Genomic DNA, 13,519 nt, shown 5'->3' on the forward strand with positions numbered 1-13,519 from the left:
AGACGTATTACAAATATTTATATAAAATAAATCTTTGGTACCTTAAACAGAATATACCCAATTAATTCACAATTCTTATATTAATTGCTGTTCACAATAAAATATATGAACAGTACCGCGTAATTCTGTCTCCAACATTACCCTGTATGACACCATGTATGGATACTTCCTGTTTTTCGTGATATACGAAATCTCAAAAAACGTTTTTGTACCTTGTGAATCATGTCCGAGGATGACGTTGCTGAAGGGAGCAGATATTTGAGGCATACTCCATATGTGGTCTCACAGGAGCATTATACAGTTTTATTATAAGGCTAATTTTGAAATTCTTACTGTTTCGTATTACCCATAGTAAAACCCAAGACACAGTAAGCCTTATTAACTATTTCTGTGTAGTGAGCGTTAAAACTTGTATTGCTCTGAAATGATTACTTCCAAATCTTTGATAGCACTTTTTCTGTCAACTTTGGAATTATCAATGTACTAATCTTCAATAAAATAGTCTACTTTGCGAGTATAACTGACCACTGCACATTGATTTCCATTAAGGGACATCTTATTACTTTTAAACCAATCAACAATAGAGAATAGATCACTTCCCAATTTGATAGTATCCTCCCTGACAGATATGGTTTTATATAGTTTAAAATTAGCATATAATAAGCTTGCAGATAAAGAGATATAATCAGGTAAGTCAACCAATAGGAACAACCAAGCTTGCTGCCCTGAGGGACCCCTGAAGTTGAGATATATTGATTTGAAAAACAATTTCCAACATTAACGTTGTTGGTTCTCCAAGGCCTTTTTTGACAAACCAAAACTAACCTAAAATTTTTTCAACCTTATACAATGATTTAATTTGTCAAAAGCCTTCTTGCAATCAGTGTACCGGACATGAACTGCTCCTTTGACTCAATTGCCTGAGAGATTTATTCTGAGAGACTAAAGAGCTAACTGTGGATTTATCATTGACAAAACCATGCTGACGCTTGTTAATTTTATGTTTTACATGTTCATGTAAATCATCATAGAAGATATTTTGAAATATTTTGGACAAAATATTTGGCGTGCTAATTGACCTATAATTTAAAAATATAATTTTTCTTGTTACTTTTATCAATTGGTGAAATAGTTGATAACTTTATTATGTTTGGAAACGATCCCTGTTTAACGTACATGTTAAATAGATAAGCTAGGGGTTTAGATAAAAATTCAGCACAACCTTTATAAATGTAAGGTGGAATTTCATCTGGGTCACTGGACTTTTTAGGTGTTAACTTCTTAATAGCATTAATTACATCCAGTTCATTGGTTTCTTTAAAAACAAAAGTGCCCCATTCTTCCTCTTTGTGGCAATCGGAGCAGTCAGAAGTGCCATACACATATACAAAATACTGGGCAATTGTGATATTGTGTGGTTTATCACAAATAGCATTACTTAGTGTTATAGATGATGGTATACCTGCACTTTCATTTGGATTTGAAGAAGGTTCAGAAAGCGCTCTTAACTTTTTCTCTATCGAGGTTTATATGAATTGTATTCAATATTTGTTTGATTTTTTATTTCGATACTAAGAACGCGATATTTTGGACTTTGTTTTTTACTGATTTGATAATAAATTTTAATTTTTCTTTTAATTTTACGCTTCAAAACCAATTAGGAAATTTAGCACAGGTACTTGATTTTATTTTTGTTTTTGGAATAGAATTGTCTAAATATTTAATTTTTTCATTTATAATTTTACTTTGGTCAGTAGATCTGAAGTTTAATTTACTTTTTTCATATTAACTTTGTTTTGATATTTTTATACCTTTTAGCTAATAAACTTGGGTAAACTAAAAGTTTGTGTACTATATTTTATTGCTTTTATTGAGCTTTATTAAGATGTTAGTTGTATTATCTGAAAAGTCAAAATAAGGATGAACTTTATGTTATCTATTTGCAATAAGTAATAACCCAAATTTATAACTCATTTTTATAATAAAAAAGATTCATATACTTACATGTAATATTACAGAAGCCTGAATAAAATCATCAAACAAAATGGTTCCATCGCCATTTCTATCAAATTTTTGCATCAATGTGGTTATAAGATTGTCTGATAATGAATATCCAAAAGTTGTGAGGGCCGTACGAAGTTCATTTTTATCAATGTTGCCGGAATTATCTCTGTCAAAAGATCTAAAGCAATTCTGCCAATCAGTTACATACTTCCAAAGGGCGCCAAAGTCTTCGAAGGCAATTTGCCCGCGATTTTGCCGATCAAACATACCTAAAAATTATATTAGATAATTTCAATACAGGCAAAACGGTTATGGACTAAATATGAAAATAAGTAAGTTTGAAAAGCATTGGTAAGGCTCCTGCCATTAAGTGTCAAAGGCTATTCTTATGGTCAATAATATTTTTCTACAATGTTATTATCCCTACTACGCCACTCTAATTAGTCCCACACTTTCTACCTCATTTGTCCTTCTTGACCTTTAGAACCTCTCTAACAGGTTTTTAGTTAAATAGTTTTTTTTTTTTGTTTTTTTAAGTTAAGTTAGTACACACAGTAACAAAAAATGAAAATAACTTTTTTTTAAACTATATTTACATTTTTGAAAATAAGCTTTTAACTCACCAATCATTAACCGCACTGTTTCAGGATTAAATGGCTTCCATGTGCCATTTGACAATGCTTGCTGCAATTCATCGGCATTTATGTATCCACTTCTGTCTTTGTCAACACTGGAATTCAATAAAAATCATTTTTACACATACACATCTTGTACTTATTCACACAAATTATTTTTGATTTATTATATCCTACTCTTTTTCCTTCAGAACAGGTTGCATCAGTACATAACAGTTTTATATTTAAAGGTGCTTTAAAATAAGAATTAAAAAAACATTAAAAAATTGTATCATATGAAGGAAGGCTGAACACAGAAAGTTTTATTGCATATTAAAAATTCAAATTACTTGAGTAAAATCTTCATTGTTGTAATAAATATGTTATAAATACCGTATGTTAATTACGTCAGTATTTAAATAAATTAAAAATTTATAAATTATTACATAAAAACTAATTTAGTTACTTAATGAAAAGAATAAAATGAATTGCTTAATGAAATTTTTTAGATTAAAAATAATTGTTAAGTTCTATCTAGTTAATTAAAAATAAAATAAACCACAGCGTAAGAAAAATTTTTACTTTCCTTTCTTTATAAGAAAGGTACACTTTTTTCTTCGCTGAATACGTGGATCATCTTATTTTGACTTTCCCGAGAATTTTATACATATGTCCCCCATAAAATTTTTGAATTTTTGTTTTTTAATCGATTTTTAAAAAAAAAAGTTGTTTGATAGGACTTGAGAAACACTCTGGGCATATGCCAAATTAGTTCTAAGGTCGTACTTATGGGGCTTCAAAGATGGTCAATTTTTAAAGAAAACGTATTAGGACATTTGTTAGAAAAAAAATCACAACAGAATCTTAATTAACATTACCAAAAGCCTCCCTGTACAGATTTTTACCCCTCTAATGAATATCTCCGAATAAAATAGTATTAATTTTAATAAAAATTGTTAATTAGACCATTTCTCGGGCCATCCTGTATTAGGTATCGTTGATTTTTTTGTTTAAAACGCCTATCCAGAAATTTATTAACATCTTTATTGTAAATTCAAACGTACAGAAAACCTCAATAACAGCTCAGTAACAACAAATCTAAAGCTTAAATAACGCTCATTTCGATATGTACACCGAATTCTCGAATGCACTTTTCAACTCTGACGATTATTGCCTACAACTTTTCGCAACCCTTCTTGCGATCTGCTCCTGCAAGCTACGGTAATGGCATCGCATTCGCATCAAGTTCTTCTGGTATTTTAAGTCTATTTACTTTATTTTTCAAGATACCCCATAAATATACACCGAGCGGTGTAAGGTCCGGCGATCGCGGCGGCCAATAAACCATATAAACAATAAAGGACTGTTTCTTCCGATCCAGGTATTGGGGAAATTTTGGATTAAATTTAATACCATTTTACTTGGACACCCTGTACATTAGAGAGGTAAAAATTTGTACAAGAGGGCTTTTGGTGATCCTGATTAAAATTCTGTGTAGTTTTTTTTTCTAAAAATGCCCTAAAATGTTTTTCTGAAATTTGACACGTTTGAAGCCTCACAATTACCCATAAGTACGATTCTGGAACTAATTTGGCCAAAAAGTGTTTATCGAACACTATCAAACCATTTTTTTTTAAGGTTAAAAATCAAAAATTTTATAGAGTTTATTGGTCCATTGGGGATAGAGTTCAGAATAGGATTGGCTTTAAGGTCTAAAAAGGATTTAAAATAGATAGAATTGCGGATTCATCTGAAAATTACAGACCAGACTTAAAAATGTCAACATTTTCAAAATGGTTTTGAGATAATAGAACTGGTAAATTAGGTTAGGTTTGTTGTGAGTGGGGCACCTTGTGTCCTTCAACTGCGATCCTACGTCTATTGTGGCTCACTCCTAGATGTTTAGATTTCCTCAATCAAGTCCGCCCTCTTTGGGAGTTCGATAATTTAATTGAAAAATGCATTCCAAATGTCTTCCGTCTTAGGTAAGGCATTGCCGAAGCCGGCCTGCCTGATTCTCTCTAGTGTCGGACATCTGCATAGGATGTGCTCTGCAACCTCGTCCTCCTCCATAGTCTGAATTCGGCGATTTCCGTTCCCTTATGGAATCTGTTATCTTGTTGCGTCCGGTATGAAAGCCTTCGCATGATTGTGTCCTGGTAATTCCTCCCAGTAGCGCTTTGCTTTGTTAGTAGGCACCACGGTTGTGATTGTGTTTTTTGCCGTATTGTAGACATTGCCTAATGCTGGTTCTGGACCTATTAGGTTGGATTCTGCTCTTTGACTGCTTTTTTGACTAGCTTGTCAGCCGCCTCATTTCCTGTAAGCCCAGCATGTTCCGGAATCCATATTAGGGTAATTTTGTTCCTTTCCCCAAGCAGTATGAGCTCGTTTTCGCAGCCCTATATTGCTCTAGATGTGCAGGTAGAGGATTCTAGCGCTTTTAGAGCCGCTTGACTATCGCTGTAGATTTTGATGGTTCTGTTGTCAAGTTGCATTTAGTTAAGCATTCTTGCACAGATTTCAATGGCATGTACTTGCGCTTGAAAGATTGAAGAGTTTCCCAAGGCAGATAAATATTTCTGTCCTTCGGTTAGTGCAGGACATTCCCGCTCCTACTCCAAAATTGGTTTTGGAGCCGTTGGAATATACTTGGATATCTGCTTTGTCTAGAGCCATCCGTTTCTAATCCCAGTCCGCCCAGTCTGGTATGTTAACCGAGTATAAACTTGTGCTTAATGTTTTTCTTGGCATTAGGTCTGATGGCATACCAAGTGTGCTGTGATTGCACACCTTCTCAACCAGTTCAGTTGATTCCATCCAGACTTTGTTTGCCGAGATGTCATTTATGACATGGTGCAGCCTGTAAATAGTTCTTACAGCTTCCCCCTGCAGGTATATGTGCAGAGGGGCAGTCCAAGTAGTACCTCCCTGGCGGCTGGTTCTGATGGCCTGCCTTTAAGGCTGTTAAGTTTTGTTTTGGCCATTTGTTGTGTTGCTTTGCTCCACCACACCACAGAGCCATAGGATATCATAGGTCTGATAACCTGTGTGTATAACCACTGCATCTGTTTTCGGTTCATTCCCCAGGTCTTGCCGCATATCCTGCGACTGTTCCATAGGGCCAGTTTTGCTTTCTTGATTGTTTTGTCAAGAAGCTAGTTCCAGTTAAGCATCCTATCTAAGGTTACCCCAAGATATTTCGCCTCCGTTGCAAATTGGATGGCAGCCTTGCGCGGCACTAATTGCACAGGTTCACCCTATAAGGTGCTCGTTATTTTTCTGTCACTTTGCATGACTTTGATCCAGTTGCAGATAAGAGGGCTGACTCCTCTTGCTGCTGTCGATTCATAGAGTGAGTGTGATAGTGCATTTTTGAAGGCCCCTTCTATGTGTAAGAGGACCCCCACTGCCACTTTCTTTTGTTTCAGCAAGTTACTGATGAACTGATAAATTAATACCAGTCTTAAACAAACATCATAATACCACAACAGCATGGCTTTATGAAGAGAAGGCCCACTGTCTTTTAGATTTTAAGCAATCTCTGTTTTATGTTTTGGAGAGCATATATAAGGTATGTGATCTACAAAAACTTCTCCAAGGCATTTGACAGAGTGGATCACACTATTCCTAGAGACAAACTTCAATATCTTGGTATTCATGGTACTTTGTTTTGATGGTTGACTAGTTTGCTTTCAAGTAGGCTTAAATTAAGAATGTTGTGTCTTGGTCATTAAAATCATGTTTACAGCATTACGGGGTGGACATGTATCTCCACTCATCTTAATTATGAATGATACTTGGAAAGGTTTTTGTGCAGCTGACAAAAAATGTTTCTTAGCATAAAGAAAATTAATGATTGTGACATTCTTCAGAGATAACATTCATAAGATTAACAGATTTTTTGATTTTGAACTGATTATGTAAAAAAGTTATATATAGAAACATTTTTTCATATGTGTGCTGTATCTAAATGTGTATATTTTAGCAATATATAGCTCACCATATGGAAATTTTAAAATTTTTCTAAATCCAATGGAATCACTTCTAAATGAAATTGGTATACATAAAAGAATTATTCTGCTAGGAGATTTCAATGTTTAATTCAACATGAATTCAACACAACAGTCAATTCCCTTGATTTCTCTGACTTCATGGAAAGCTATGACTTTAAACAAACCATAAAACAGCTTTTGCTTGTCCAAATAACATTTTTATATACAGTAAAAGCTCTTTATTCGCGATTCCTTCATTCGCGCTTTCACTATTCGCGGATTAAAAAAATGCGACCAAAATCCTATATTCGCGGATCGAATCAGTACATATATATTGTCGGTGCATATATATTGATAAAAAGGATTCAAATACGTATTCAACGGAATATCATTTGTAAACGCATCATCAAATGAATGAATAAAAAAGTAAAATTAACCTTATTACAACTATACCCAAAGTATATTGTTAAATGATATCGCCGCCGTATTGGTTCCTTTGACACAGGCCGCTCTGACTACAGGAAATGACGAAGAATTTGTGCAAATTCAAACTTCGACTGCAAACAGCCGAAATTGCGAATGAAATAGGACGAGCTGAGTTCGAACAGATAGAATCACGTGACATTCAGACGTTGCTTGAATAAAAATTTGACTGAAACGGACTTGGAGGAAATGTTAAATTCGCAGCTTACTGAAGAAGAGGCTTCAACAAGCACGGGAAACGTGACATTTAATTCAAAAAATCTTAGCGAAGGTTTAAGAATAGCAAATGAAATTTGTGATTTTTTTTGATCCATCTATGGAAATCTATCTTTCTTTCATCTATCTTTCAAAATTGATCCATCTATGGAACGGTCTTATTTTTAAGAGGCAAATTGCTAATGCCACTGCTGAATATCAGTATGAGTTGAAGGAGCTTTTAAAACATGCCAAGAAAGGAAAAATTACAAATTTCTTTAAGCCATTGCCGAAGCCTGAAGGTAATAATTAATCAATTTAGTCAAAAACTTCAATTAAATTCTTTTTTTATATATACCGGGTGGTGCGTCGCCGAGCGGAACATAGGAAAATCCATGTAAATTTTAAGGGGGTCAATTATTGGCTTCCCTGTACATTTTATACAAAAAATGTAAGATAACTTTTTGAAGAGACCAATCTGGCAAACCCTTGTGCAAAGAGTTCTCTTTTCTGAAGTGATCAAATATTCTGTCATCAAGCACACTGGATTTAAAGGAGTCACTACTGACTGTAAAAGCTCTTTATTCGTGAGGTATATGTTCCGTAAATATGCTGCGAATAAAGAAACTATGAATATGGAATTTATATGGAATACGTTCCTAGGTGACAAAATAACAACCAAGTACACATACATACCGGGTGGTGCGTCCCATGTAAATTTTAAGTGAATCTTGAATTATTCAATTTATTTATTTATTTATTTATTTATTTATTTATTAACGGAATCCATTTACAAAAGTATTACATAGCATACCCATACAAACATATATATTCAGAAACATTATATACAAAACTATCTATAAATTAGTGTAAGGTGTAGATGAGTTAATTAATTAAAGCCCCTATGAAATAATATTCTTTAACTGCCCCTTAAAAGATGTTATCCTAGAGTCAAAAAAGTTTATCTGTCCTAACAGACCATTAGCACTTCGAGCCATTCGTGTAATTGGCTCATTAATACCATAATTGGTATGGTGGAATGGGACTGAAAATATTTCTGATTGTCTATTCAATCTGGAAGGCACCCTAAGTTTAAAAAGAGACAATAACTCGGGACAATCTATAGTAGCATTTAAAACCTTATGCATAAAACATAAGTCAAGTAATGTTCTTCGTGACTCCAATGTGGGTAAGTTCAGGTTATCCCTGACCCACTGATAGTAATACTCCTGTCTCCTGTAACCACATCTAAAAGCCGCCACCCTTAAAAATTTATTTTGAGTTTTTTCAATCTGCTCAATGTAGCAGTTATATGACGGGGACCACACAATTAAATGTAATTGCAAAATTAGCAAATTTTCGGTTCAGGTAAAACCAAATGGGCACCAGTAAAATGAATATTGTCACTGACGTGAGGAAAAGTGTCAATAAATCAGTGGCAGTCGATATTTGAAAACAAGTATAAATTATTCAATCGGCGAAAAAATAGCCATAATTAACTAGCATTATGCGGGAAACAGTTTTAGAGCAGTATCTGAAATGTTTTTTAATTTCAATGTTTTATTAAAAAAAAAAAAAAACATTTCTTGTATTTGGCTGTACGTCAGATTTGACAAAGCCTTATAACAAATTGTTTGCTGGTGGCTGGTGTCTGGTTTTACCTGAACCGAAAATTTGGTAATTTTGCAATTACATTTAATTGAATAATTCAAGATTCATTTAAAATTTACATGGGATTTCGTATGTTGCGCTCGGCGACGCACAACCAGGTATGTATGTGTACTTGGTTGTTATTTTGTCACCTAGGAACGTATTCCATATAAATTCCATATTCATAGTTTCTTTATTCGCAGCATATTTACGGAACATATACCCCATGAATAAAGAGCTTTTACAGTCAGTAGTGACTCCTTTAAATCCAGTGTGCTTGATGACAGAATATTTGATCACTTCAGAAAAGAGAACTCTTTTGACAATATAAAAGTATCAAACTTTTGTCTTCCACCAATAGGGATCAAAGAGTGGGTGTGGGTGGAGTGTTATCAGCACAAAACAAGATAACTATAGGAGTTCTCCCGGGATCTGTTTTGGGACCTATACCCTTTTTCATTTATAATAATGACTTGGCCTTTTTGCTGATGATACCACTGTTATGAGTACAGAAGATTCTTTTGAGGCAGTGCAATGGGGCAAAAGATAAATACTTTGCAGGGTGGAGTTCAGGAATGATTCAACATGAGTCAATTGCATCTTAATGTAGATAAGAAGACATATAAACCTGTCTTCAGTCTGACACCAGCTGACATGTCAAGAGATGTCACTGTTAAGTTTCTGGGAGTCTGTTTGGATCCTCTTCTTCAATGGCACTCCCTTATTGATGTTCTTGCTGAGAAGGTAAAAACTTCTGTATATGCCCTTAAATCCCTTGCTGGTTGTTACTTTGAGACTGCTTTAACCTACTTTGTAATTTTTTAAGTTATTGCACATATGCTACATACAAAATAATTATTATTGTCACTGAATAAAAAATCTAAGAAGCATTAAATTAAGTTATGAGTATATTTATTTTTACCTAAAATACAGTAAACTACCAATTAATAATAAAAGTAAAAAGATATGTCACATAATTAAATAAATATTTTAAAATTTCAAAAGTGCCTATTATGTGCAATGATGTAGTATCAAACTCAACATAAAATATAATTAGGATATCGTCACTTTATCGAATTGTATTATTTAATACTTATATTTTACTTTTTAGATGTAATTATTACTGTATTACTGTGTGGCATTACTTTATTCAACTGTCAGGAATTAAATCATTAAAACATTATTTATCTTTGCGACTCTTAAGAGGAGCAATAGAACAAGACTATAATAAAACATTTCACTTTGATATGATAAAAAAATGTATACCTAAAGCAGGGATATTAGTTGCTTTTTAAATTTTCAAGAATTTAAAATCCTTTAACCTAAGAAACTAACACATACATAACCTAAAATATATAGTTCTTTCAAAGGTTTTTAAATAAATTAATAAATTAAATTAATTTTTTTATAACTCCCATTGTTATAAAGAATGGATATATTATTGTTCAACCCTTGCAATTTGAGTTATGCTTTAAAAAACATGGCAGGAATTAAGTAAGAAGTAAAAATACTCTTATTATAAGCAATGTAAGGCTTGATATTGAGCGATATCAATAAAATCATACTTAGGACTGAAAAGAGAGATAGCTTAATGACAATGTACATATTTTTTTACTATGAGATATTTATTTAATTATTTGTTATTAATCACTATTTAGTTACACAATTTTATTCACTTATATATTCTATATTTCATCTTAATTGTCTATTACTATAGTATTTAAATATTACAATACTAATTTAGCAAAAAATGATTTTGATAATTAACTATTATAAACCAGTTAATAGTTATACAATAATACATATGGAATTAAATGAATTTACCTTTGGAAGATGCCCCACAAAAATTCTTGATTTGGTACAGCCATGTTTCAACTAGGTGTGTTTTAAATATACTTTAAAATTACAATTTTAATAAATTTTGAAAAAGCGTTGGGCACTTACAAACTATAACACTCTTCTGCTTATTCGTCACCAGTTAGCTAATACTTAATGAAGTTAATTATTAACTGCTAAAATGATAATATTCAAATATCTGCAATTGTTTACCTCTTCGCCTAAAACGTCATCTATCAGTCGTCAATGTCATGCAACATTTGAATCCGCGAACGCAGCATATGTCGGTTACCAGCAACTGATTGAACAGGGCTGGGATTCTAAAATCACGACTCGATCTCGATACGATCACGACTTCGAATTCGATCGCGACTCGTGAGTCGTGACGAGAAAGGTGATTCTAAATTTTAATCGTCGGCTTAACTCGTTTTATTCGATTTGATTTAGGTTTCTTGGTATATATTTGTTATTTTCCCTAATATTTGACAGATGGAAACGTCTTTTTGTTTGATGAAAAATTGTCTTTTCTATTGGTAAACACTAAGAATTTATATTTATTTTGTTAATTTTTTCGCCTTCGTGTTTTGTTTATTATATACATTATATATATTATATAATTTTATGGATCCAACGACTTGCAGTAGGTTCGCTAATTCCAAATTTAAAATCTTGTCGAATGCTTCTTTGGTAACAATCTGTGGCATAAAATCTTAACATACTAAAACTGCCCATTCAATAGTAACTCTACTTCCTCTGCCTCTATTATTAACTGAAGGTTGTGAAAAATAGGGTCGAATTAAATCTATTAGTTGTGTTTAAGAAATACTAATGAAAACCTGAATTTGAAGCGAGTATGACTATCGGTAACCAATAAATAAAACAAATACGTTTAAAAAAGGATGCTGACACATTATGCACGTATTAAAAAAGGAAGAAGCTCTATCGTCTGGTGTATACGATATACCCAAGCGTGTCGTCGACAAATCGTTAAAAACTAGGCAATCCGCAGGACACTTACGACTGAAAATTTTATTTAGAATCAGTCATATCGAGTAATCGTGTCGAATCGTGATTTTAGAATCCCAGCCTAGGGAGCGCGGACTACAACTTGGTTGCTGACAACCGACATATGCTGCGTTCTTTTGGTTGGTTGCTGAATATCGATCGGACGCTAGCTTCACACACATTGGGTTGGTTCGTCTTAAGGATGCAATTTTAAATTAATAACTTTTATCCTTTTTATTTCAATACCAGGAGTAAGGTTTAATTGATTTGCAGCAATTTCAGGTTTTCGGTAGTAAAATGTAATTTTATTTATTACTGTTCTCTTTTTGCATTGTCAATTTTTAAAGTTGGGTTCATAAATTCTATACGGTATGCAGTAAGAAGTAAGACGTAAGAAGTAAGCTCCATAGCAATCTTTAATAAAATGAAATTCAGTTGGTTTTAATTAAGACCCTTCATCTTTAATTAAATTTGAACTTGATCATTATAAATACATATTACAAAATATCTGTGATTTTTTTTCACAACCAAAAAATAGATTAATATTTTTCTATAAATATGCATTCTGTAAGAGTATTTAGATACATTTTAAATTTTTAAATGGTTCTGATAAACAGTAATAAAAGATTTTTTCAATTTACTTCAGAACCCCAACAAGAAAAACATGGAGTGAGATTTGAAATGTACATTTTATTATGACTGACTTAGCTATAGAATTTGTTCTGATTACTGCTTTTCAACAAATTTTTATAATGCTGATATTACTCATACTGCTGGCTTTTTACTACAATACATATTTATTTAAACATTCGTTTTGTCATTTTTCATATGAATTATTTAGCAAATTTATTTAGAGGGTTTGCACTGCCTATTTTCTTATTTTCTTTCATGCTCGTATCATACCGCTTCCTGAGTTGAAGCGGTATGATACATAAGCGATAAAAAATGCTTTAAATTTACAATAATAGCCCCCAAAAAGTTCCAAAATTGCCCCAATATATATATTTTTTAATTATAGCAAAATCAAGAGCTAAAAAACCTTGGGCAAGCCGGCAATAATTACGTATTTGACGTATGTAGAAAAACCTTCATAATTTCCAAAGTTTTGTATTTTTTCCAATCATCCTCACTTTTTTATCAATATTTTGACCACACTCAACATTCTATGTAAAAATTTTCAAAAAAAAATCGGTTTTTAGACGTCTCTTTAACTTTACCGGACCCCCCGAATTCACGAAACTTTGCTTACCATGCTTTGGCTAATAGGCGACCGATCAGGATGAGTTGCATTAAACAACTGAACCATAGATAAACAGTTTATAGGGGTTAATGAAACTGAACCATCTCCTTTTGAATACGCGACATATCTCCGAAACCAATCATGCACGTGATTTCGATTCTTCCACGTTCTGTTAATTTTCTCATATTTCATACAATAACAGTGAGTAATAGAGTGTAGTTACTAATAAAACGCAGGATAACACTGCTTTCACTTTTCAAAAAAAATAAACATCATTTGCAAAAGTAAAAATACTTCAAATAGTTGCACCAAAATACATAAATTTTTTGACACTGACAATAACAACATTTAAAAAACCAAAATACCAACAATTAATTCAGATAGGTATTTCTTTAATTTTACATTTTATCATCATTTTTCGTTAAAATCGTAACCACTATTCATTTCTACCATATCTTTTGTAAAAAAATGCGATCTTTCTGATTCTGCATTAAAAA

The 13,519-nt window shown here is 32.6% G+C and overlaps 1 protein-coding gene across 4 annotated transcripts in view; it reads right to left on the reverse strand.

Moving 5' to 3' along the window:
* The window catches only part of LOC126735585 (programmed cell death protein 6-like), an 84,408-nt gene that overhangs the window by 4,995 nt on the left and 65,894 nt on the right, over positions 1–13,519 (reverse strand). Inside the window, exons 1-4 of one of the 4 annotated variants that reach the window (XM_050439616.1) lie at positions 10,886–10,987; positions 10,766–10,816; positions 2,628–2,734; positions 2,005–2,273 (exon numbers count right to left, since the gene is read on the reverse strand). In XM_050439616.1, the coding sequence (XP_050295573.1) occupies positions 2,005–2,273; positions 2,628–2,734; positions 10,766–10,809 (420 nt within the window). In that variant the 5' untranslated portion in view covers positions 10,810–10,816; positions 10,886–10,987. Of the gene's footprint in view, positions 1–2,004; positions 2,274–2,627; positions 2,735–10,765; positions 10,988–13,031; positions 13,288–13,519 lie in introns of those variants that run through there. The other 3 variants (XM_050439617.1, XM_050439615.1, XM_050439618.1) reach the window with 3 other exon arrangements.

Source organism: Anthonomus grandis, chromosome 4 (genome assembly GCF_022605725.1).
Source record: "Anthonomus grandis grandis chromosome 4, icAntGran1.3, whole genome shotgun sequence".
In the NCBI taxonomy this organism is placed as follows: Eukaryota; Metazoa; Arthropoda; class Insecta; order Coleoptera; family Curculionidae; genus Anthonomus; species Anthonomus grandis.